Source organism: Alligator sinensis, unplaced genomic scaffold (assembly GCF_000455745.1).
Source record: "Alligator sinensis unplaced genomic scaffold, ASM45574v1 scaffold608_1, whole genome shotgun sequence".
Taxonomy (NCBI): Eukaryota; Metazoa; Chordata; order Crocodylia; family Alligatoridae; genus Alligator; species Alligator sinensis.
The window spans coordinates 409,040-434,081 of NW_005842799.1; the positions used below are offsets into that span (position 1 = coordinate 409,040).

The following is a 25,042-nucleotide window of genomic DNA, read 5'->3' on the forward strand; positions in this document are numbered from 1 at the left end:
TGGGCCTGGGAGATCACAGCTACTACAATCTCCCAGCCCTGGGGGCTTCATGTACCCTGGGGGTTGGAAGATCATGATAGTTGAGTCTCCCAGCTGCAGAGGTACATGGCTGATGGAGCTCCCAGCTGTGGGAGCTTGCTTCTTGCTGGTGCAGAGGGAGCCAATCCCAGCATGGCAAGCAGGAGGTGCGATTTGTGTGAACTGCACATTAGATCCCATTGCACCTTTACCTGCATTTGTAGAGGGGGCCCAAGTTTTCTAAAAATGCAGAAGATGCCAACCAGTTTTCTCAGTGGAAGGCAGTGAAATATGTTGCATGGTAAACAAAAAAGATTTCAGTAAATGACCTTTAACACACAAACCCATCTTCTCCTCACCCACATTCTCTACAATAGAAATGTTCTATGGAGTGGAACCTAAGCATGTGATTGTCACTTGAGAAAAATCTACTGCCTCACAGCTTGGACCAAGAAAAAACCTTTTTCTGAAACACTGTTTAGGGAGACAAGCAACCAAACTGCTCTTACACATTCTGAGAGCATTTAACGGGTGAAACATCTCAGTTGCAAGTGAAAGAAAGAGATTTCATTTTGTCATCTAAATACCACCAAATAGCAGATGAGATGAATCCTTGCCTGCTACTCCCTTCCCTATGCCCATTCTCAACTAGTTGAGCTCCATAAAACACAGATTTTTAAAAAGGTACAATATGCATATTTTGTCTGACAGCTAGCTGGTGATGTAGACTGTTCTTGGACAAATCACTTGGACAAACTTCTGTGCCTGACTTGATGAGAACAGATTATGAGGAGGATCCTGCGCTCTTAAAAACACCTGCTCCAAGAACACAAAAGGTTACCATCTTTTCCTATAGTACCATCTGTCACTAGCTGTAGCGTAACTGTTGCTGACATGCTATGTTCACCAGAGCACCTATCAGTGAGGACTATGTATTTTTTAGTAAACCACTGTTCTGCAGGCTGAAATAGTTTAATTATTGATACTCATCAGGAAAACAAGTAACCCAATAAGCTGCCTTTAAACACTGAAGCATGGTAATTTAAAGACCCATACAAGTGGGACCTATTAATCAGTCTGTGAAAAACTCAGTAAGCAGGGATGGGACTAGTGTAATCATTTCCAGGTCATTTAGCCAAATGCCAGGCAGCTGTCTGTCACATGGATCTGACATAGATTTTTGTCACAGCAGTTTTATTTCTGAGGGCTATCAAAACCTGCTGCACATTGTATTGCCATTTCCTTAGGCTAGAAAAGTTTGGCATTAGCTACTACTCTACGTTTACAAATGCCATCTGATTTAATTTCAAATTAAATACAGGTTTTACATGAAAGTTAAATGTAAATTCAATTTTCTTTTGGGTGGGGGATAACTGAAAAATGAAAAATAGGTTTTGGAATTTTTTTTGCAGAGTGGGATTCATACATTACTTGTACCTACACTATGTTTCCATTCTTAGCCTCGAGGAAGATAAAAACTGGAAGGAAATCCTCAAGAAACAATACATTACTCTAATAAAATGCTATGTCTATTCTTAGAAAGGAAACCACTAGTTTTAACATGAGCATTTAGCATACTCTAGCCCTGAGATACTGCTGAATTGTAACTTCTTTGTTATTAGTGAGTATTCAGTATGCTATAATACTGAACATTTAAAAAAGTCATACCTTTCCCCAAGATCTTTGTGCTCCAGTTCCAGATTTTTGTGCAATGTTTTTAGGCAGCTGTGCTGGTTTATTAGCAATTCATACTCTGTGGACTGTCGCTCATGAAGTGAAGCAAGGTGTTCCTGATCTTGCAGCAATGACTCATACTCAGCTTTCAGCTGGTCCTTCTGTTTCAGTACATTTTCATTTTCATTCTCCTTGGCTGTCTGCTGGTTTTGGAGTAAGGTATTCTGGGCCATCAATGAAGTACTCTGTGAGCTCAGGGTTGAGTTTTCTACCTAAAGTTTCTCAAATAAAAAGTAATTATGTTTATGTAAGCATGTACCAGTACACACACCACAGACACGATGGACATGCAGTACACATGCAGATATGGCTATGTAGACCTAAAAATGCTTATACAGTTACTGACAATATGAAGTTTTTCATAAACAGAACTTAAGCAACATTTTAGTACTGCTGGTAACATAAAGTAGATGAAGTCAAGACCAAGGTGCCTTTAAGGTCCACCCCACACCAAGACTTCCCAAGGTTTGCTTGTCATTTTATCACCAGAGGCAACTCTGGAATTTACCTGGCCAAGGGAACTGATCTAAAACATCTGGAGCCCAAGTATCATGGACAAGAATGTACAATGGCTGAAGCTGGTCTTTGTTTTCAACTGAATGGAGGCTTATTTATTTTGCCAAATGCAAGGGAGATGGAATACACCCCTGTGTAGGTACCAGTATGAGCCTGAACAACTCCTAAATTTCATGCAAGATCAATTCTGGCACTTACATGGAGCACTGGCTTTATGCTGGCCCTGTGCACAAGGAACTGGGAGCAAGTATGACAATGGTCCTAGACTCAAGATATATTTATACCAAGGTGACAAACAGTTTTTATGCACTGATATAATTTACATCAGCATCCAGAATGGGCATACAGTATTCAACTATCCTAGAATAGCTGCATATGATCAAGGGCTATCAGAGTGCCTCACTACTAGGCTGTGACGGTGTGAGCAAATATCTATGTTGGGATAAGCTGTGGATAGATAATACCCACGCACTTGTATCAGTTAACCAGTATAGTTTTGCCCCTGATTATTTCTGTAGAAGTGCAGTTCTACATTGGATTTGAGTAAGTTGCACCAGTGTAGGCAGTAAATCGTATGTCTGTTCTTTTTTGAACCAGCGATGGCTTAATATACTTATGTAAACATGCAGTGTGCCTAAGCACTAAGTGAATCTCAAATCGTATTGAATGCATATTGAACAACAGAAAAAAAACTGAACTTAGTTGTGGAGAGACTAGGTCCAGTAAAAAAAATTTCCATGAAAACTTTGAAAGAATCCCCACCCCCCTTTCCCCACACAAAAGCTTCTGCTTTTCATAAACAATTTTGATTTTTTTGCCACAAAGTTGAAATGTCTGAAGACCTGAAAATGCTGACTGGGATCTGCTACCCCAGATGTCAATTATAGTTTAGTTGTTACATTCTCATTTCCCCAGGAAAGTTATTTCTGGGGCACAGTGAAAATACAAAAATAAAGAACTAGTACTAAAAGTAGGAACATCTGATGTGCTACAGCTGCTGAAACAGCACCTTTGAATTTTGCTGTGTTGCTAATTAGTTTTCCAAATTTCACTGTAAACAACAACTACTCAATAGTGAAGAGTTCAGGTTGGAACTTTGCATCCATACCCTTTTCATTCAATGGACATTCGGATACAAATCTGAATCTACTGCCTAGGCACCAGCTGCACTCTGTAAGTTGGTACTGAAATCTGCCTTCTCCACTTCTATCCTTTCCACATGACCACCTCTCTCCCCACCAAAAAACCCAGAGTTTTCTGGTACACCGGCCTAGAGTTGTCCTGACCTGAAGTTTGGCTGTTTGGGTCTGTAGAGCAGTGTTATGCTCCTGAAGGAAGACATTTTGCTTCTGTAGTGTCAGGATCTGATTGTTGAAAGAAACATTCTGTGTTTCCAAGTGCTTCAGCTGTTCTTTGAGCAACTGCTTCTCAGCATGGAGGGCTGCATTCTGTAAGGGAAACAGAATGGAAAGGTGGGGAGGAAGAAATTGAACAGCTGTTCTGAACCCTATCCAAGATGAGAGCTAACTGTTGACACTTGTTTCACAATGAACATTTAATAGGAAATACTTCATAGCATTAAGTCCAAGGCAGGAGAGATGTTATGTAAAAGATCCATCACTAGACAGGGGCCAGAACATGCACCACTCAAGTCCCATTTACGCCATTATGTGAGGGCTTAAATGATGCACAGGGACTTAGTAAACAGATGCCAGAATCCCACTAGAAACCTACAAGCATTACAAATCTGGCACTAAGTGACTTGCTCAAAGTAATTTAGGAAGTTTTTGGTGGCACAGGGAACTGAATGAGGACCATGGGCTCACAGCCTAGGGTCTTAACCACCGGATCACTGCCTTCTCTGCAGCAAGACAGCTACATAGAACTTGGAGTTATTTCCAACTTAAGAAACATGCAAAATCTACATGAATATCAACAAATGCCTGATATCTGCATCCTTAAAAAAAAGTGACTTACGCTTCTTTCCAGCTCTATGGCCCTGTCTTTCAGTTTCAACAGCTCCTTTGTTGTCTCTCGGTGTCCTGTTTCCCATTTCTCCTTTATCTGGTGGTTGGAAACAAGTTTTTTTTCTGTAGGATTTTTTAAGGAATTCTGTAGGAATTGTCCCTCTTCCTGGCTCTGCTTAAGAGCTTCAAAGTCTTTCTTTATCTGTAAAGTACAAAAGAAATATTCGTTTAAAATTAATTATTTAAAAAAAAACAATTAAATTGCCCTCATACAAATAAAAATTTAGAAAAATTAACACTTGAAACCTTTTTTTGCATGAATCTCAAGGCACTTAAGGGGCATAGTTATCATGACCCCATTTTATGGATGAGGAACTTGGGGTACAGAAATAAAATGATAAAATTAGGAAAAGAACCCACATCTCCCTAGCTCCCAGTCAGGGAGCTCACTTGAGCACACTGCTTTCTACCAACTCAGCAGTGCTCTGGAATGGTATCTTCCAGAAGCAATCATACTTGGCTTAACTTTGCTTTCATTGAAGATATTGGTAAAACTTCGTGACTTCAAAGTCCTGGGTCAAAGGCTGATAGTATCATCATCTAGGAGAGGAAAGGAGGCATGCAAGAAAAATAAGTATTTTATTTTGCTACATGTCCCCCTGCGTGGATCCATGATTTCCTAAAGAAGGTATGTAGCATACTGCTCCTCACATCAAGGGGTGAAGAGGGAATGTGGGACCAAGGGTATAGGTTGTAGCTGTGTTTGTCTAAGGACATAGGCAGACAAGGTTCTTTGGGTAAACCTGATATCTTTTCTTAGACCAACTCAAAGAGTTGGAAAAATTCTTCTTTTTGAATTTGAACTATTTGAATGTAGGTCCATTGGAGCTCCCAGGCAGGGACGTAAGCAGCAGCAGGTAGACAAAGTGGAAGGGAAGATTGCTTGCCACTTCTACTGTCCCAGGGGTGGGGAGAGCCCCAGAGCTGCTCCTCCACCCATCCAGCCACAAACTGTGGGGAGTGGCTGGGGGGGGGGGTGGGGGCTGTGGGGAGTGGCTGTGCAGGGTGCTGGGATAGCTTGATGACAGAGGCCAACAGCAATGGCACGCAGGTTCCTCCTTTTAGCACCTGCTCCCTCCTCATCTCTGTGTTTCTCAATGCCACAAATAGGCACTGGAAGTCAGAACCAACCCCTGCTGTCTCCAGCTGAGCCCAGATCCCCTCACAGATACTCCCTGGAGCCTGCAGCAGGAACACAGCAGGAGTAGCTTTGGGGCTCCCTCTGGGCCTGCATGGGGATGGGGATTGGTTAATTCTCTTGCAGTGCCTCCTCCTGGCCAGTAGGGCACACCTGGAGGAGGCAGCAGGGATCAGGTGCAGGATGAAGAAATCTGTCCACTGCTGCTGCTATCCCTGGTTGAGCCTGGCCCCAACACATTATCAGAGCCCATGGCTGGAACAGGGCATTCCACAGATTGTCTTTGTACATTCCTATTGACTGTAAAAAAATACAAAGAAGCCACTGCAATGTAGGCCCCCCACACATTACATTTAAGACATGATTAACACATTAATTGCACCTTAAATAGTAACTGGCCACATGTGCAACGCAGTTTAAGGTGTGATAATGCAGTAAGTGAGCCAAAAATGTATTCCTCATATAACGTGGAATAGCTTTGTGATTTGTTTGCATCACACCTTAAACTGAACACATAGCTTGGAACTGTCAGAACCCCACATACCACCCAGCATGCAGGGCGTTATAACTCTCCATACATGGGGAGCCTGGCACTGGCAGACTGATGCTGGGCTCCCCATGTATGCAATTTATAGACCTCCCTGTGAGCCATTCAGCTGGGTGATGCATAGGGTTTACACAGCTCCCATGCCCTATGGTCCTCAAAACCGTGTGCGTCACTCAGTTGGGTGGCACATGTGGTTCTATACCTCCCAGTGCAGGGCTCCCTGTATGCCAAGATGATTGTTGGCTGGGGGTGTGGATCAGTTTGGTTCTCGGCTCCAACTGACAATCAGGCAATTGGTTTAATCTTTCAGCAAGTAAAGTACAACTGAGATCTAATCCTCAATCCCCAAAAAATCACCCATTCTCCCATGCGCGTGGTATGGCAGGACACTCAATAGTTGTGATTGAGCATTAGATCCCATCACATTTTAAGCTGAATGTCTGTCAGGGGCCTTACAGAACAGCTAGGCTTCGTACTTTCAAAAGAAGTTGTCCTCTTACTGTATTTAGCTCATTCTGTAACTGCTGATTCATATCCAGAGACTCCTCCACTTGTGCCTCAAGCAACGTAATCTTTTCTTCCTTCATAGCTAGTGTTGTCTTCAATGCAGATTCAGTTTTGCTTTCCAGAAACTTGTATTTTCTGCAAGACAATGAGAAAAGCACTCTAATATCTGTCAGTAGAAAACGAACAAACATCTAGACTGTAGCCACTGCCCTCACCCACACCAAATTTAGGAACGATACTTATTTGCTTCTTTATGCACATCCATGTTTCATTGATGTTCTGTAATTTTACATTCTGATGAAGTGAACTGAAAAATTCTTGCTGGGGAAAAATGCTTTAAAGCAAGTCTAACATTTTTAAAGGGGTGAAACACTAATAACAAAAAATTACAGTGTTTAAAACAGAACACCTTTTATGTTTTTACCCAACTATGTTATAGAATCTCTTTAAAAAAATTATACTTCTGTCAGAGATTTTTGTAGCATGGAATAAAAAAACAACCCGACTGAATTCTACAGTAAGAATTTTTTTTTTTTTTTAATTGAAATCTGAAAATGGTTCAAAAAGCCTATAGAAAGGAGATTTGGGCTAGAGACAGACATTAAAAAAGCCAGAGCCTGAACTGATTCAACCGTTGCAGGTTAGTCTAACCTGCCTAGGTTGAACCGGCTTGTAACAGGACAAACATTCTTCTGAACTGAGGAACTGCAAGCACATGCCTGCAGTTGCTCAGGCCAAATGCTAAATGCTGGGGGGAGCTGTGCTGCAGGGGCGGGGGCCTGGCCAGTTCAGGCTGAACTGGCCAGAGAGTGGTTTAATTCCCAGCTGGGCACTCCCCCCTCGCTGCTGCAGCAGCAGGGCACCACAGCCCCCGAGGCAGAAGGAGGCAGGGAGGAGGGATAGTCTCCCTGCTACCCCCACTGGCAGCCAGATCTGTCTGCTGTTGTGGCCGCATTCACTCCTAGCAGTGGAATAAGCCCCTTCCTGTCCCCTCCACTGGAACGTCAGAGGAAAGGGGAATAACCCTGTTGCTGCCCCCCACAAAGGGCTTTGCCGGCCAGCATCTAACCATGCTCCCACCCTACCACTGCAGCAGGAGGAGGCAGGGCCTTTGATGGGGGCAGCAGTCCCTGTCGACGTTGGGGAACACGAGCCCCTTCCTGGCAGAGGCGCTGTGCTGAGAGACTGGCAGAGCTGCTGCAGACTGAATGTGGCAGCACTGGGGTCCAGAGAAGGCCAGAGCCCTCCCAGCCCCCCACTGCACTGCCGTGCTCAGCAGCAGCTTTTCTCGCCCTGCAGCACAGCTCTCCACCAGGAAGGGGCTTGCACCTGTGGAAACTGTGATGGGGGCAGTTGCTCCCCCCTCGCTGTTCCACTGGCCGGGCGGGGTAAGGGACTGGGCCAGATGTTGCTAGCAGGGCCCTGGGGATGGGGGTCAGGGAGCGGGGTCATTCTCTGCTCTGTCCCTGGGGCACCGCAGCCACCTGGCCTGGCCAGAGCTGCCACTCAGTCCGCGCTCAGTCTGACAGAATAAGCCCCCTCCTGCTGGGACAGGGCTGGCCCCAAGCGTTGGCCGAGTCTGCCCACTGCTCCCTGCCCACCCTTGCTCCACCTGGGGCCCTACTCTTGGCATCTGGCTCTGCCCCTGCCTGGCCACTGGAGCAGCAAGAGGGGAGTGACTACCCTGTCACAGTTTCCACAAGTGCAAGCCCTTCCTGGTGGGGAGCTGTGCTGCAGGGTGAGGGAAGCTGCTGCCGAGCACGGCAGTGCTGCGGGGGGCTGGGAGGGCTCTGGCCCTCTCTGGACCCTGGTACTGCCATACATAGTCTGCAGCAGCTCTGCCAGCCCTGCAGGTCAGCACCCCCACTAGGAAGGGGCTCATACTCCCCAACATTATGATAGGGGCTGCTGCCCCCCAAAGGCCCTGCCCTCTCCTGCTGCAGTGGCAAGGTGGCGGCACGGCTAGACGTCAGCCAGCAGGGCTCCTTGCAGAGGGAAGAGATGGGGTTATTCCCTCTCCCTCTGGTATCTGGCGGAGGGGACAGCAGGGGGCTTATTCTGCTGCAGGGAGCAAGTGCAGCGGCAAGAAAGGCAGACCTGGCTGCCAGTGTGGGTAGAGGGAAGACTAACCCTCCTCCCCATCCCATTCTGCCTCAGGGACCATGGTGCCTGCTGCTGCAGCAGCAAAGGGGAGGCACCCAGCAGACCTGGCTTGGCTCCCTGCTCCTGGCACAGGGAGAGGGGAACTAAAAACTCCTTTCTGGCCAACCCCCTGCTCCTGCCTATCTCTGCTTTGGCTGGGGGGCAGAGGGGTGGGGCGAGCCCAGCCCAAAGAGCATGCTGGGATGCTGAGGGAGTTTGGTTTAAGTTAAACCAGGAAGGGGTCTGGGACAGACATTGTGTAAACTGGTCTGAGCCAAATCAGTTAAATCTGATACTACATTTAAATGAAGTATCTCAAACCAGTTTCAGCTATTTTGAAACTGGTTTCTATGCAATGAATATCTATTCTGTTACAAATTGAAACCAGTTTCTGATCACTTAAACTGGTTTGTGTGTAATGTCTGTCCCAAGCCTTGGGGAGCAGGTATTAGGCCGCAGTCTGACGCATTGTATTTACATTTTCAACAAGCTAGATGAGCACTTAGATGGTGTTGTGTTGTTCATCTTTTGCGGGCGAAGATGGCTGCATCCAGCAGTGGGGGGAGGGGGGAGAGGGGAGGGAAGAAGAGAGAAAAGAAATGGGAAAGAAACAGGGAGGGAGAAAAGAGAAAAGGAGAAAAAAGGAGAAAGAGAGAGAGAGGAAAGAGAAAGGATGGGGGGTGGTGGCTAGGTTGTGTAGATACGTAGGTGATTTATAAGCCTGATCTTAGCCTTGAACAATCTGCTGCAGCAGGGGCAGGAAAGCAACAAAGACTGGGTACGAGAAGTTTTCAGCCCTCATTGCTTTCCTGCCCCTGCTGCTCTACCACTTAGATGGTAGAGCCATTGCATATAACATAAAAAGGATAATGGTGATGTACTTCTGACTTACAAGAAGGTGAGTAAATGCTTATTGATCTTAAATCTAAAAAAATGCCTCTCTATGCAAGTGAAGGCACAAGTAAGGACTTTAATTGTTAATACAAAATATCAAATACAAAACACTCATTTGTGATCACTCTCATCATATTTCTTTTTATGAGGGGATACAGCAATACCTTTCCTCTGATAGGCATTATATGAAATTTCTCAGCAACCATTTCCCTCTCCCATTGCCATCAATTTAAAAAAAAATCCCTGTCTGACACCTCCCGAGGAACTGTTGGTTGGATCTATTCTAACCAGACTACAGCGGTACTGGCTAACAGGGAGATTAATCAGGGTATCCCTCCCTCTAAGAACAGGTCCTGGCAAATCTGCATGCTATGTCAGAAAAACATTCAGAGTAACACGGAAAATTAGAAAGTTGTGAGAGAAAAATGACAGCAGTAAATGAAAGGCAAAAAGCTTCAGACAGCAAGGAAACCCTGCTCAGTTATAGGAGTTACTCTGTTAAAGGAACTCAGTTTCCTCACTTGTCATCATTGCCGTTATCATCCTGCAACAGCAGCTCTTTGTTCAGTCCAATCTTCTCCAGTTCCTGGCTCAATTTCTCCAGATCACTAGACAACTGCTGGCTCCTTAACTTCTCATTAACCAGATCCTGTAACAGCACTAACAGAATTAGTCCGCATGCAGAAGACAGGGAAAATTACACAGTCCCAGAGATTTTTAAAATCCTGGAGTATATAAAGGACATCACATAAAACTTTGGTTCCACTGAAATCTATGAGAGTCCTCCCATTGACTTAATGGGGGGGGGAGGGGGTTGAGGTCTCATCCATGGTTCACTTTGAGCCTGACTTTTGTAATATCTATGGGAATCAAAAGTAGGTCCATTCTTCATCAGTGCACAGAAATGGAGAGGTGGCCTTAGGCTGTAATATAAAAACAGAGTATTTCAATACTCTTTCCTCAGAATGAAATTTAAGATTTTTTTCCTTTCAGATTTTATCCTTAGATAGGTTGCATTCAATTTCTCACGTACACAGTACATTGCTGATGTGGCCCCGACACTGCAGCACTGAGAAGGTTTTTCACTGAAAAGATGCTACTGTAGCAGAGGGAACTCAGTCTTGTAAGGCCACCCAAGAGAAGAACAGGGCTTTTCCTTTCTATCCTAACACCCCTTCCCCTGGGCCTTTTAAGACTTACAAATAAAAAGTACAAACAAAAAAAGCCGGAGAGCACAATGTTAATCTAAGACACCCACAAATAATGCAGAAGAGTCCAGTTAATGCTCAGCTAATTTCCTGAGAGTTTGAAATAAGATTTTCAGCTATTGGATCTTTGCATGTGCAAGATTAGAGGCATTTTCTGCTGTTAAGGCACAGTCACATGAGATATTTACTTGCAAAGTAATGAAAGATTTTAAAAATTTCCAAAAATAAAAATCTGGATGCTAAACAGCAAACACACAGACGTAAAATTGCAGGGTTTTTTTAAATTAAATCTCTCACACGCTAGGGTTATCATACAATCGGGTTTTCCCAGACATGTCTTCTTTTGGAGTCCTCTGATCTCTGTCTGGGTGGGTTTTCTAAATCTTCCCAAATGTCCAGGATTTTGCTTTCCTCCTCTGGTGGAAACAGAGCGAGGGCTATCAGAGGCAGCAGGGAGCACAGATGTACCTGCCTGCAGCTGTAGAGGCACACACAGACCCAAGTGGTGCTCCCTGATGCTTCCGATCACCCTCCCCCTGCTACCAAGCTAAATCCTAGACATTTGGTCAGGGCAGGGGGGTCAGGGGATGAGGCTGTGATAGGGCAGGGGAAGTGGAGTGGGGTGGGGGGGCTGCCTCCTCCTCCAGTGGGGGAAAGGAAAGAGGGGGGCCATGGCCAGGCTGCCTAGCCTGCATGGCATCCCATCCCAGGGATGGAGGTGCCATAAGCCTCCCCTCCTCTTCCCTCCAGCCCTCGCTGAGGCCCGACACAGTCCGCCGCCTCTTGCATAAATCGGAGCCATGCCGCTCTAGCCTGGTTAGGACAGGGGCAGCTGGGGCCCCTTCAACAGGGCTGGAGGGGCAGAGGGGCCATGGCCAGGCTGCCTAGCCTGCATGGCATCCCATCCCAGGGATGGAGGTGCCATAAGCCTCCCCTCCTCTTCCCTCCAGCCCTCGCTGAGGCCCGACACAGTCCGCCGCCTCTTGCATAAATCGGAGCCATGCCGCTCTAGCCTGGTTAGGACAGGGGCAGCTGGGGCCCCTTCAACAGGGCTGGAGGGGCAGAGGGCTGCGGGTAGGGAGTGAGGGGCACAGCGGGTAGGGGACAGGGGACTGTGGGTTCGGAGTGCAGCGCAGGGGGGGGCAGTGGCAGCACCAGGGGGCTGTGGATCAGAAGTGAGGGGCACCATCATGGCCTGGGGGCCAGGGTACTGCGGTTTGGACGTGAGGGGCACTGGCAGGGCTGGGGGGCACTGTGACTTGGCAGTGAAGGGCAACAGAATGGGCAGGGCACCAGCATATCACTGCCCCCCCACACCCCAACAGTCATGCTTTTAAAGGGAAACTATGTTACAATATACCATATTTATCTGATTCCAAGCTGCCTGACCCCTCCCCATTGCCTGCCTTGCCCCCTGCCATTGCTATCCCTATTGCAGCAGTGGGGGGTGACAAATTTAGAACCAATAATTGTATTTTGTGCATGGAAAATAATAACAAATGTATAAAATGTCTATGTACAGAGTCTAATTGTTGGGGAGTCATCTTAAATACAAGGTTGTCTTGGATTTGAATAAATAAGGTATTAAGCATAGCTGCCGTATGCCACAGGAGAGAGCAATCATGCGTAGGGCTGGCAGAAAACAAGAACTTTGAAAATTATCAGGAGGTTTTGATATTTGTTTTCATACAGCCATAATGGGGTAAAACTAGAACTTGTAATAGTATATTTGGGTGGGTGGAGGGTGCAGAGCGAGATCTCAAAACAACTAACAATTAAGTGCTCAAGATGTTTGTGAATGTAAAAGTGATCAAATTTCCTGATCAGTTCAGCTTGAAGCGGGCACTTAAATGTCTCTTACATCCCAGCCAAGTGCTCTAACTACTGGGCTAAAGAGTCACTCTTGCACTACCTCACTGTTCCATTTGTGTAAATAAATATGGACATGACCATAAAGTTTCTGAAAAATTCTGGGACAAATCAAACCCAGGTTCCTTTGTAACCAAAAGATTAACTTTTTAGCCAGCCTCACAGCCACACAGCCCCTGCAGCTTTGAACATGCCAGACTTTCCCAGGCAGAGTCACCATGCAGAGTCCTGGACCATGACTGGTTTGATCCAGGAGCAGAATACAGGGGTTACATTATACCAGTGGTACTCAACCTTTTGGCCCTCTGGGCCAGATGAGTAGCAAGGGGCCTGTCTGTGGGCTAGTCGGCATGCAGGGTTGGGCCCTGCAATGCCCCAACTGGGCCCCATGCATCGGGTTGGGCCCTGAAGCAGCGCATCTAGTTTGCAGGACCACGCTACCCAGCATGCCAGGCTCCCTTTGTTTCTGGAAGTTTGGCAGCAGGGAAGCACCAATTAATGCTGCCACCAGCCCCCCCACAATTTCGGGACCTGTGGGGAGCCCACCAGGTCAGATGATGCAGGTCTGCAAGTTTAGTTGGCCTGAGTGACAGGGGTTGAGCACCCCTGCATTATACAAGAGAAATAAAATAATACATCTAAGATTGTGCTTACCTCTCTTAATGTAGCTAGTGTTCTTTTATCTATGGTAACTTGCTTTATAAGGTCTTTATTGTCCTTTTCAAATTCTTTCAGCTTATTAGATGAATCTCTGAATCGAGTCATTTCCTTTTCTAGTGTCCTTTTCTCCTTCTCTACAGCTGCCAACTTTACTGAGTTGTCATCCAAAATAGCATCTTTCAGCTCCACCTGCTGCCAAAGCCTTTTTGTTTCTTTTTCCAGCACTTTTTTGTCTTTCTCCAGTTGGGAAACTTCTTGTTCCAGTACTTTGTTCTCTTTTTCTAACCTCTCCAGCTGTTTGCTGGAAATCTTTAGTTCCTCAAGGTTTCTTTGGAGAACCTGGTTTTCACTTTCCATCCCCTGAAGCTCCTTCTCCAGCTCCTGGATCTTTTTGCTGTTGTTCTCCAGGATCTGCTGAAGTCTCTGATTCTCAGAGATCACGCTCTGATAGCTCAGCTCCAGCCGTTCTGATTTCTTGCTCAGTGTTTTTAACATTTCCACATTTTTCCTTAGCTCCTCTTTCTCTCTCTCCAACTCTTTATTTTCTGCCTCTATCTGTGCCATTTTTGTGTTCGTAAATCTCATGGTTTCTACCATTCTCCTGAGTTCCAGGTTCTCTTCATCCAATTGCTTATTGTCTCTTTCCAGGTCCCCTAACCGGATAGAAATGTTCTGTAAGGTATCTAGGGACTTCCTCAGTTTCCTGTTCTCCACTTCCAGATCCCCATTTTCCTGCTCAAGAACCTCAACTTTTTCTGTAACAATTTTCATGGCTGATGCCTTCTTTGTGAGTTGTTCATTCTCCCGCTCCAGCCGATGGGGCTCTTTTTCCATTTCTTCCCCTCTTTCCACCCTTTCTTTAAATTGTTCAAAATCTTTGTGCAATTGTTTCTTTTCAAACTCCAGCTTGTTCAGTTTGCTACTAGTTTCTGTAACTGTTTCATGGAGTATCTTGTTCTCTTTTTCAATGTCTTTCACTCTAGCCTCGCTACTGACCTGAGATCTCTTTCTCAGGGACAAAACCACTTGATTGAGGTGGTCATTCTCTTGTTTAAGGTCCTTTATCTACATTAAAAATATAACAAGATTACAAAAGTGCTACATTGTTATGTACAGAGCTGTGGATGGTACTCGAGATGCGTGTTAAGTCTGGCAAAAATTTACCCTTGAAGCAGTCAGAACATTGTATTAGAAAAACAACGTCCATTTAGCACAACACAGACTGATTAATAGAATAACAGTCATTCCTGACTCCACAACCCAACCTAAGGAAGAGGCTGCTAAAAGAAAATTTGGCTTCGTATAGCTGTTTTCAAGTGTTTCAGGATTCTAGGGAGTTGTTAAACATCGTGTTACATTTCTCTCAAATCCTCAGCAAAGCAGGTCCAGGCACAGATTGAACTCAAGTAAAAAAAATCAGCACAGAATATCAGAACACCTTGAACCTGATTTGTAAGGAGATGCTCCTTTCTCTCTCTCTCTCTCTCTCTGAATGGACCAATGACTCACATAGTACTACTAAGGGACACTGCTCCCTGTCTCCTAGGTTCTTATACTACACTCATTACTGTCAAATTTGAAAGCTCCAGTGCCCTTTTTCTGTTGGATGTAAAATCAAAGTTCTAAACAATGGTTTCAGCTAGAGAGCTTATTAAAAGTATTCCTTTTTAACTGCGGAGTTCTCCACAAATTCTTGGTGAAATCCCAACTGTAGTAGGTACATTGAACTAAATCTTCAAGTCCTATTACTCGGGCAGAAAATCCTCTGAAATCATATGAGAAGTATTCCTGAATAAGAACACTGGATTTAGTCAATTCTGCCAATGCCAAATGCAGTTTTCTTTCTTTTCTGTCCTAGACATAAGCGTCGTCCATTTCATCCTGGAGCTATATCATGTAAGGGTTTTTTATTACTTAAATACCCTCAAAACCTCAATGTGATTTAATACATTTTAAAGGCAAGCAGACCACATTCCAGTAACATCCACATGTAATTTTCTGTATTAAATTACTAAGTATGCAGGATGCTTTGTGAGCTGTAATATGGCAGTTTTAAGTTATTGTTCTTGAACTGCAAGGCATTCAAAGTGTCAATATAAAGGGTTCAGAAACACACTTGGCATATTTTTAATTAGATCAAGGGAGTCTAAGAAAATTCTCAGGACACAACTGGCAGGATTCCAGTCTTTACAGCAGCAGGGGATTTGTGCATCATAACCCCAATCCTACCCTGTTTAATTATAGTTTTCTGAAGATCAGGTATTTTCCTACAGCAACAGATGAACAACAGTACCCAATTCATATTGGCTGTTTTTGTTTAAAGCCACATTCACTTGTATTGGAACAAGTGTCTTAAGAGACAAAATCTATGGCCTTCTACCAAGCCCTTGAGCCAGCCAGACCTTTCACAAAGCCACAGTAAAATTAACACAACAGATCAGATCAGGTCTTTTTAGACAACGTGCGCCAAGTCTGTACCTGTCTGTCTGTGTTGGCTTTCAAAGTCTCCATGGCAATTTGTTGCTGTTCTTTCTCTTTTAGCAGCTCCTCACTTAATGTCTCCAAGTCTTGGTTACTTTGTTTTTCTTTTTCAATTTCATTTTGCAGCTTCTCAATCTGTGTGGAGAGAACATCAGACAACTTGACCCAGGATAATTTTCATCTGAAGACATTTTAAAAAGCAGGAATTAAAAATACAGATAGGACACCATCTGCTCATGAAGGATTATGTCAAACCAATGAGACCAAAGCAATTAATCCTTTGCCTCTGTAGCCATTGGGGGGCAGAGGGAAGGAAGGGGGTGCTGTTTTCTTATCCAGCAATGACAAGAAGTGTCTTAGTGTCTACTATAATTAGATCTTACAAGGTACATTTCTGATAAAGTTTTAACTACTGCCTGAAAGTAATTCTGCTTGTACTTAAGCCAAGAACTAAATTTCCCAGAGTTCTGAGAAACTGATCCTTTCCATCTTAAAACCTCACTTTCCATTTTAGTTTTTCCACTGCTAATAGATCCTCCCTATCTCATCTCATTGGGAGGAAGGGCAACACATAAAAAGAGAAGAAGGGAGGGGAGGGGGCAGAAATGCAGCTTTCCAAATTCACTTTCCTTCTCTGTTTAGTCTTCATGCTACTTTGTCCTCCCAGTCCACCTAGTTATTATACCTATTCTGTGCAAATAAGAGTCCAATCCCACAATGCACCGTGTGTCCTCAATTCTTACCTCAGGAAGTGAGAACTGTAAGGCACTGTGGACCATATACAAGGCTCTGGGACCCTTACAGAAACAGGCTTTACATACTAGTGCTCTCAGGGTAGTGCCGGTTTCTCTTTACGCTTGTATATGCCATGAACACCTCTGGCCCTTCCTAAATAACGATTCTGTCTTGTGCTGATTTTGTGAACTTTGCCACAATGGAAATCTCAATGGAAAAGGTATTAGTAACAACTTGTACAATAATCAGTGGAAAATCGACTGTTCCTAGGTCCACGTGAGCCTTCAGCAGAGGAAATGTCTAGATAAGTAGGGCCTGTCCAGGCTGAAGATAAGCAGGGTTTAATATTTAGAAATGTAACAATGATAAGCTTCATTGGCTCCAGAGGGGCCGTTTAATGAAAGCTGGAATATAAGCCTATATAGCAACAAAAGTTTTTCATAAGTACTTCTCAAAAGACCCAACAAGTCGGGAATTATTATTCACAACTTGGTCCAATTGTAGAAGTTGGGGAAAGAAAAGAATGATATGGTTATTTAGCTTGCCCTACACTATGGTTTTCTAGTATTTCATTCATCAGAGTTAACAGAAGCAAACAGATGGGTTTCCAACTTTCTCTTATCCTAAAATCATTTCACTAGTCTTAGCTGCCACCCGTTACACTACCCTCAACAATCCCTTTCAACCCTTGTTGCATACATCTTTCAAACAAGCTAACAACTGATCATTATTTAACCAACCATACAAATCTAGGTCATCCACCAAGCATGAAACACTGGTTCCATTTAGGCCAATGGAAAAAATATTTATTGCCTTTGGTAGGGCCACGATTTCACTGACCCAAAAGCTGAGGCAAGTAAAGTTTAGAGAATATCTGCTGCTGGTTTTCTGATCAAAAAGCCTGTAACTATACCTAGCCCCTATTGTCCTTACACTCAAAATAAGAACTTCTTCCTCTGCTTATTACATGAAGCTTTCTGCAAGTTTGAGGGAACTGTGTTTTACTTCTGTCATCGTTTTATACATTACCATCATCCTCTCTCTCTCTATTTTACCTCCCATGATACCACCCCACTGTCACAACTCCTCTGTAAGAACTCTGGACTTTCCCATAGAAGTTCAGCTATCAGTTACTTGCTGCGGCTCCACCTGAGAGAGTTCCAAAACCCACAAAACTCCAGTGCTCATTCTTGGATACATGGTTTGACAGCATTTGAAATCTCAGCCCTTTAGAGCTCCTCACAACACATGTGCATAAGCTATTTTTTTAAATCAAAAAATAAAATTAAAGATACTTTCACTTTTTTTATGTCAAGCTGCTGTACAAGTTTTATTTCTCCTTGCAGCTGCAGATCAGGTATCACGGACACAGCACTTGCTAAATAAAGCAGATGGTTGTGCAGCAAATTGTTTTCAAACCTCCTTCAATATAAGTAGCTGCCACCACCAGTGTCATCAGACCACGATATTCAATCACTGCTTTCAGCCTAGTTTAGCTCCCACCTCAGGTCTCACTCCCAAGTTCTAAAGTTATACATCATCGTCAAAAAATGTTCTTTATGTTTCACGATCTCAGCTGTTCAGGGCATTTTTGCTTACTTGCCTCATACCAATGTATTGCTTCTCACCCTGTACTGACACTCTCCAGTGATGGATCATCCAACCCAAATCTCTAAGTAATCCAGGCTTGACAAGTCTCTTTCCCCCACCTCAAGAGAACACTGCACTAATGGTATGATCACAAGTGTCAGTACTGATATTATGCCACAACTGGAGGTACCCAAAGAAATGTGCCCAGGGTAAGCTAGAGGTTGACTGCAGCTGCTCCTGGGCACCCCACCCAACTTAAGTTCCTGGGCACCTAAGTTATTTGTTAAGCACTTTATACCCATAGATCTCAAATTCTAAGCCTTTTAATTAGATTAGTGGCCAAGGAGAGGAGGCTGGCTCCCTACATATAACTTTTTCTTGTCCAGATATGAAATCTGAGATGCAGATTTGATGCGACCTTGGTAATGGAGTTCCTCAAAATGTTTTCTGTAATAAAGGGATAATAATCTCCTCTCACTAGCACAGGAGCAGGTACTCTGCTAAGTATGATCTGCCCATCTGTGTCTAAAGCTTCCCATGCATCAAAAGCAAGTTCTTGCCTCCATCTAGGGCATTCTGTGGATCTAGCACATATTTTAAACAGAAAGCGGACCACAGAGGGAAGCCAAATTATTTTTATGCTTGAACTGTTGTATAAGCTTGTATCAGGGCCACCACAGCTATTGGTGAAAACTAATGGAAATTTTCAAATGCATCACACTAGCAACAGCTTATTTTCATGCAGTCAGTGGCTCAAGCAACCAGAGAAAAGCATGTGTGTTTGTAACCAGACAAAAATAAAGTAGCTGTGGCACAACTAAAAATGCCCTTCAGAAACAGCAGAGCTGAACTAGCAAATGAACTAAGAGTATTAATATTTGATAATGTAGTAGAGAAAAAATGACTACCTGCAAGTTCATAACCATGAATGAAGAGAACACCCTAGCTTTGTAGGAAACAGGAATGCAGCACAATGATGCAAGGACCAAAAAAGAAAAAAGGACCTGACAAAGCAGAATCTGCAGCTTTAAAGGCATTGGGTGAAGTTCATCTTCTATGTCACTTCATTGGCTTACATGGAAATTACACAGAATAAATGTTTTCTCTACAGCAAAGGAAGCAGTTGTCACAGAAGCAGGCAGTGGGACAGGAGAAAAGCATGATCTTTTAATGGAAAGGCATGGGCCACTATTGAGGAATGGGAGCAAACAATTCTCTCAGGCTGGTGCACCTTAGTTGACAATGGGGTACAAGGAAGCTGAACAGACATGTATTAAAAGATGATGATCATATAGGGAAGGGCCACATAACTTCCTGCAGAACCTAAGGGAACCATCTAGAGTTGTCAGACTGCCACTCATCCAAGATGCTGCAAACTTCAATGAAAATGAGGAATTTGCTTCTGCACACAGATGGACCCAGTCAGATCACCACCCAATGTGAGCCGGGCAAAAGTACCTTTTTGCTAAGTTGTTGATTTTCCTTTTCCAGTTCTACAAACTTCAGGCTGCTCTCTTCTGTGACCAGAGAGGCATCCCTCAACTCCTGGATGGTGCTTTGCAGACTCTGATTGTCCTTTTCTAGCTTCAGAATACGACTTGATGCACACTCATTCAGTTCAAATACAAAGGACTTCCTAGCTGTTGAGAACCACAAAGGAGGACTTAAACACATCCAGAGTCATGCACATTTCTTGATTCATAAGACAACTGGTAAAATGCCAGGAAGTTTCAACTTTGATATACATTTATAATTAACTGAAGAAAAAACTTGCGCAAGTAGGCTCCTATACTTAATTTACTCAACTTAAAAAGAATATACTGAACCATGATATGTATTTTAAAACTATATACAACACGCAGTTCAATCAGTGTGAATTCTGCAAGACTAACACATTTAAAAGTATTAAGAACTAATTAGTCACTACTCTAAGGTACAATTCAGAACACATGCAACTTGAGGGGTAAGTCATTTTGTTAAGCGACTTCATGTCTTTACATGAAGATTGCTATCTTTACATGAAGTCACTTAACAGAATAACTTACCCCTCAAGTTGCATGCGTTTTGAATTATACCTTAGAGTAGTGACTAATTAGGCACTACTAACAGATACAAGATAGCAATCTTTTGTAATGTTAAAGATTGCTATCTTTTCATGAAGTCACTTAAAGAGAATGACTAAGATGCAGGTACTGCAAGCCCTGCAATTTGTTCCACTGATTCAACTAAACCACACCTAATGTATAAAACTACATTTATGCACAAGTATTTGCAGGATCGAGTAAGTGCTCACTAAAGGTCTGGTGCTAAGAATAATATCATATTTCTCAGGATTCCTTAAAATATTTTTATTCCAGTATAAAAACAATTAAGGCTATAAAAAGATACCAATTATCAATGAACAGGCCACAGATCGTAGGCACGTATTTTGCATATAGTTACTGGAACTGAATCACCCACAATTTTCGGGCATGTATAGATGAAACGGGGGCCCTAAATTGAAGTGGTGGGCTTTAAAAAAAACACCACTTCAATTTAGGGCTGATTAAACCCCCTGTGTCATGCACACATCCTGCTGACTTACCTGCCTCTCCCGCAGAGGGAAGCACTGGGTCCCTGTGCAGCTCAGCAGCTCAGGCAGGCAGGCTTGGGGTGGGGCGAGGCGGCGGGGAACATCAGGCTCCCTGCTTTTCTTGGGTGGAGCCTGCCTTCTCGGACTTCCTGCAGAGCTCTGGAACTGCACAGAGCCTGGTGCTTCGCTCCGTGGCTGTAGGTGCAGCAAACTAAAACTCCTTGGAGGAGTTTTAGTTCGCTGCATCCAAAGTCATTTAAGGCACATTACGCCACTGAATTTCCTACAGCGACTGGAATTAATGCACAATACACTGCCAAGGTGTGCAAACACTGACACCATTAAAGTGGTGCAAAAGCATCTACCTGCTTTAAAGTGTTGTACACACATGACCCTCGTTTCGTCCGCACACAGCCTTCGTTTTCCCTCTATCCCTTATATTTCAGCTTCTAGTAAAAGCCAGTGACCTGAACCCTTGCAGTTTTCTGCAATATGAAGACAAACACAGAACACTAAAGGGTCCATGAAGCCCTCCCAGCCATTAACTGATCAATTCGAAATAACCCGTGCTCTGCATAATTTGCAGGTTGGTGGATTTATTTTACTTATGCACACTTTCTTAATGAGTATCAAAAAAATAAAAATCATTTTAATAGTTACATAATCGAAAGAAGGTGAAAGCTGGGGAACTGCTAAACATTTTTTTGTTCAGTTTAAATAAAAAAGTGTCCGATAAGAAAGTTATGAATTATGATTTTGCTCTTGTTTAACATATTAATTCGCTCCCTTCCTAGGAGGAAAGCTCCCAAAACCAGAGTAGTAAGGAGTTGTCTCATGATTGTTACTCACTATCTGCAAGGTCTGTGCTCTTTGACAGCTGTTCTAGCTCCCAGCCCAGGTGCGCAGATTCATTCATGCTCTGCTTTTGGGCAATCTCCAGTACCATATTCTCTTCCAGCAGTTCTTCAATTCGTTTCTTGTCTGCGTCACGGTCCTGTGAAAGCAGCATGTAGATAGAAAGAAGGTGAAAAGATCTATTTTTTGGAGTTCAACATCATCTCCAGCTCCGTGAAATACTGCAATGGCCATTTGAAATACATTTCATAGTTTCATGGTAGGTAGGGTCAAAAGGGACCTGGGCAGATCATCAAGTCCAACCCCCTGCCATGGCAGGAAAGAGTACTGGGGTCAAACGACCCCAGCAAGGTGTTCATCCAGCCTACTCTTAAAGACACCCAGGGTAGGAGCCAGCACCACTTCTCTTGAAAGTTGGTTCCAGACCCTAGCTGCCCTGACAGTGAAGTAGTGCCTCCTGATATATAGCCTAAATCTACCCTCTGCCAGCTTGTGACCGTTATTTCTTGTCACTTCTGGTAGTGCTCAGGAGAACAGGGACTCCTACCGCAATGCCTGCTGGTCCCCCTGACCAGTTTGTAAACGGCCACTAGATCCCCCCTCAGCCTTCTCTTGTGGAGGCTGAACAGGTTCAGGTCTCCTAGCCTCTCCTCATACGGCCTGCCCTGCTGACTCCTGATCATGTGGGTGGCCTTCCTCTGGACCCTCTCCATGTTGTCCACATCCCTCCTGAAGTGCGGCACCCAGAACTGGATGCAGTACTCCAACTGCAGCCTGACCAGTGTTGCATAGAGGGGGAGGATCACTTAATACAACAAAAACTCACATAATGGAAACCACGGATTTGATGCAACTTTTTGACATGGTCAGGGTTTACAATACAGCTCTCTGTTCTTCCTAAAGCTAAAGGATAAGCATTATAAAAGCAGAGATATTTTTTCTTCATGTATGGAAATGTTAAATCATGACACTTCAGCATCACTATTTACTGTTATTTTTGTTAGAAGTAAGCCAACTAAATAGATGGGAAAGAAATTTATAAACTATTATTAGCATTTTTTTAAAATAAAGCTACCAAGGTAGGGCTGAACCTAAGTGCCAGTCAGACAGGAAATAAACAGTTTTTAATGACCATATTTACTCAATTATAAGACAAGGTGTCCCCCCATTTAACATGCCCCTCATCTTAGAACTGAGTATGCTCAGTGCCCCAGGCTGCAGCATGAATGAAGCCTGCTGGTAAGGAGCAAAAATGAGGGGGGGACAGAGACTGAGGGAGGGGTAGAGGAGCAGAGGCTGCAAGAGGAGTGGCAAGAGGGAAAGCAGAGGCAGAGAGAAAAGGGGAGACCCGAGGCTGGAGGTGGCAGACACAAGCAGGGAGAAAACTGCTTGACTGCAGCAGTGGGATGGATGAATTAAAAGATGACTCCCCCAGTAACGATACTCTATGCATGGAAAATTATAACAAATTTATAAATTTTCTATGTATAGAATTTAATTATTTGGTTGTTTTTAAGTTACGTAAATATGGTAACTTTAACATCTTCACTTAGTAATTTTTTCCTGTTATGAGTACATCCACCACATATGTATAGGTAAAGTGTTCAATGTTTCACAAAAGTTGTTTGCTATTGTTTGGGAAAATGAGTATTATAGTAATGAATTGATGAAAAATAGCCTGATGCAGGAAGACAGCTTTCTATTAAAGTTATTTGTTATTGAATGGCCTAGAACAGATATGAAACAGCCATTAAACTATGCAGAATTTCTGGCATAGCATATACTCAGGTAGAAATTTGCACACATGTCTACACAGTAGAACCAAAGGTGAGAGTATAGTATGGAATAGCAAAACTGTACTAGCTTAATCTAGGTCAGTGTTTTTCAAACTTCCGGAAGTCATAGAACCCTTTCATATTAATTCTGCTGTGGAAAACCTACCACTGGCTCCACAAGCTGTGTGAGCTGACATGGATCCAGGTGACTTGGCCCAGCAATGATGGTAGACAGTGTCCCAGCCTGCTCCACTATTACCCCAATCTCTCTGTAGCACCCTGATGACCCATTATGGAACCCCACAATTCTGCAGAACAGTTTGAAAACCACTGATCTAGAAAGTAAGCGTACTAGCACCTGCAAAGATATTACAGCATGGGCCTCAGGATGTGATAGCAACCAGAGCAATTCCCAGAGTAGATAAGTCCCAGACAAAGTATGTACACAGTAGAGGATATATAAAGCAGTATTTTTTATGTTAAGGCAATTATAAGAGTCTATAGTTATTCATTAGACTTTCTGCTTGTAAGTCATAAGCAACCAGTTTTAAGGCTTATTTGTATGCAAATGAATAAGCCCTATGTCTATGATTTATGTAGCGATATAGCAGTAGCAATGCGACTCCACAGCAGCCCCGGATCCAGAAGCTGTACGGGTCCAAGTGTCCCAAGGTGATGAGGGCCCTGAGTCACTGCCAGATCCAAAGAAAGACTATTCACCTATTTTAGTGGCATTTTCAACCACAAGGTAGAAATCATCACCCTGTGGTCTCCATCTCTCAGATCCTTGTCACCTATCAACTGCACAGAGGGGCGCAAAGTTGAAGGAAGTGGGAGACAGGCTGAGCAGAACAAGGGACAAGGACCAAGCAAAGATGGCATCAGATTCAACCTGCTGAAGAAGTGGGACCCATGCTGTCACTGCTCTTCAACTGGTACAAGGAGTTCTGCCACATGCCCAGCTCCTGGAGAAAAGCCATGACTATCTTCATCCACAAGAAAGGTAAGCCTGACAACCCAAGCAACTGGAGGCCCATTGCTCTTTGCTCCATCATCTACAAGCTGCATCACAGCCAGGATCTTGGACTGAGCAGTGAAGGGGAGGGCCATGAAGCCTAACACAGAAAGGCTTCCTGTCCATCAAGGGCTGTTATGATCACAATTTAACTGCAGATGGCCCTGGACAACACCCAGAGAGTGAGATGTCAGTGCATGGTGGTATGGCTGGCATCTCTCCAATGTCTTTGGTTCCATGGCCCTCATGCACAGCTTCAACATCCTCTGAGAGTTTGGGATGCCAAACCAAGCCACCCAATTTGTGCAGAAGCAGTACAATGGCTGCATTGGGTTGCTGGAGAGCAAAACCCAGGACATTCCATCCAGACTGAAGTGAAGCAAGGCTGCCCACTTGGCCTGATCACCTTCAACCGGGCCAAAGAGCCCCTCCTCTGAGTGGCTACAGAGGGCCCAAGAGGGTTCAACCTCTACAGATGTAAGCTGAACATCTTGGCCTATGCAGATGACCTAATCCTCCTTGCCAGGAAGCCCAACCAAATCCAGAGGGTGCTGGACATCAGCTCTGAGGTAGCTTGATGGATAGAGCTCCACTTCAACACCTCCAAATGTGCCACCCTGAATATGACTACAGGAAAAGAAACACAATCCTGGTCACTGCTGTCAAGATCTAGGGCAAGTCCAGGAGGCACCTGAAGGAGAGCGAGAGCTACTGCCACCTGGGCACAACCACCAGCCACCAGATAAGACAGACACCAGA

At 44.1% G+C, this 25,042-nt stretch overlaps 1 protein-coding gene across 3 annotated transcripts in view; it reads right to left on the reverse strand.

Moving 5' to 3' along the window:
- CCDC88C (coiled-coil domain containing 88C) overlaps positions 1-25,042 on the reverse strand; it is a 145,135-nt gene that overhangs the window by 29,627 nt on the left and 90,466 nt on the right. For 2 of the 3 annotated variants that reach the window (XM_025191249.1, XM_014525420.2), the window contains exons 12-20: positions 21,488-21,632; positions 19,525-19,706; positions 15,739-15,876; positions 13,255-14,325; positions 10,045-10,172; positions 6,457-6,622; positions 4,246-4,437; positions 3,555-3,716; positions 1,687-1,964 (exon numbers count right to left, since the gene is read on the reverse strand). In XM_025191249.1, coding sequence (XP_025047034.1) covers positions 1,687-1,964; positions 3,555-3,716; positions 4,246-4,437; positions 6,457-6,622; positions 10,045-10,172; positions 13,255-14,325; positions 15,739-15,876; positions 19,525-19,706; positions 21,488-21,632 — 2,462 coding nt within the window. The remainder of the gene's footprint in view (positions 1-1,686; positions 1,965-3,554; positions 3,717-4,245; positions 4,438-6,456; positions 6,623-10,044; positions 10,173-13,254; positions 14,326-15,738; positions 15,877-19,524; positions 19,707-21,487; positions 21,633-25,042) is intronic. The other variant, XM_014525419.2, reaches the window with a different exon arrangement.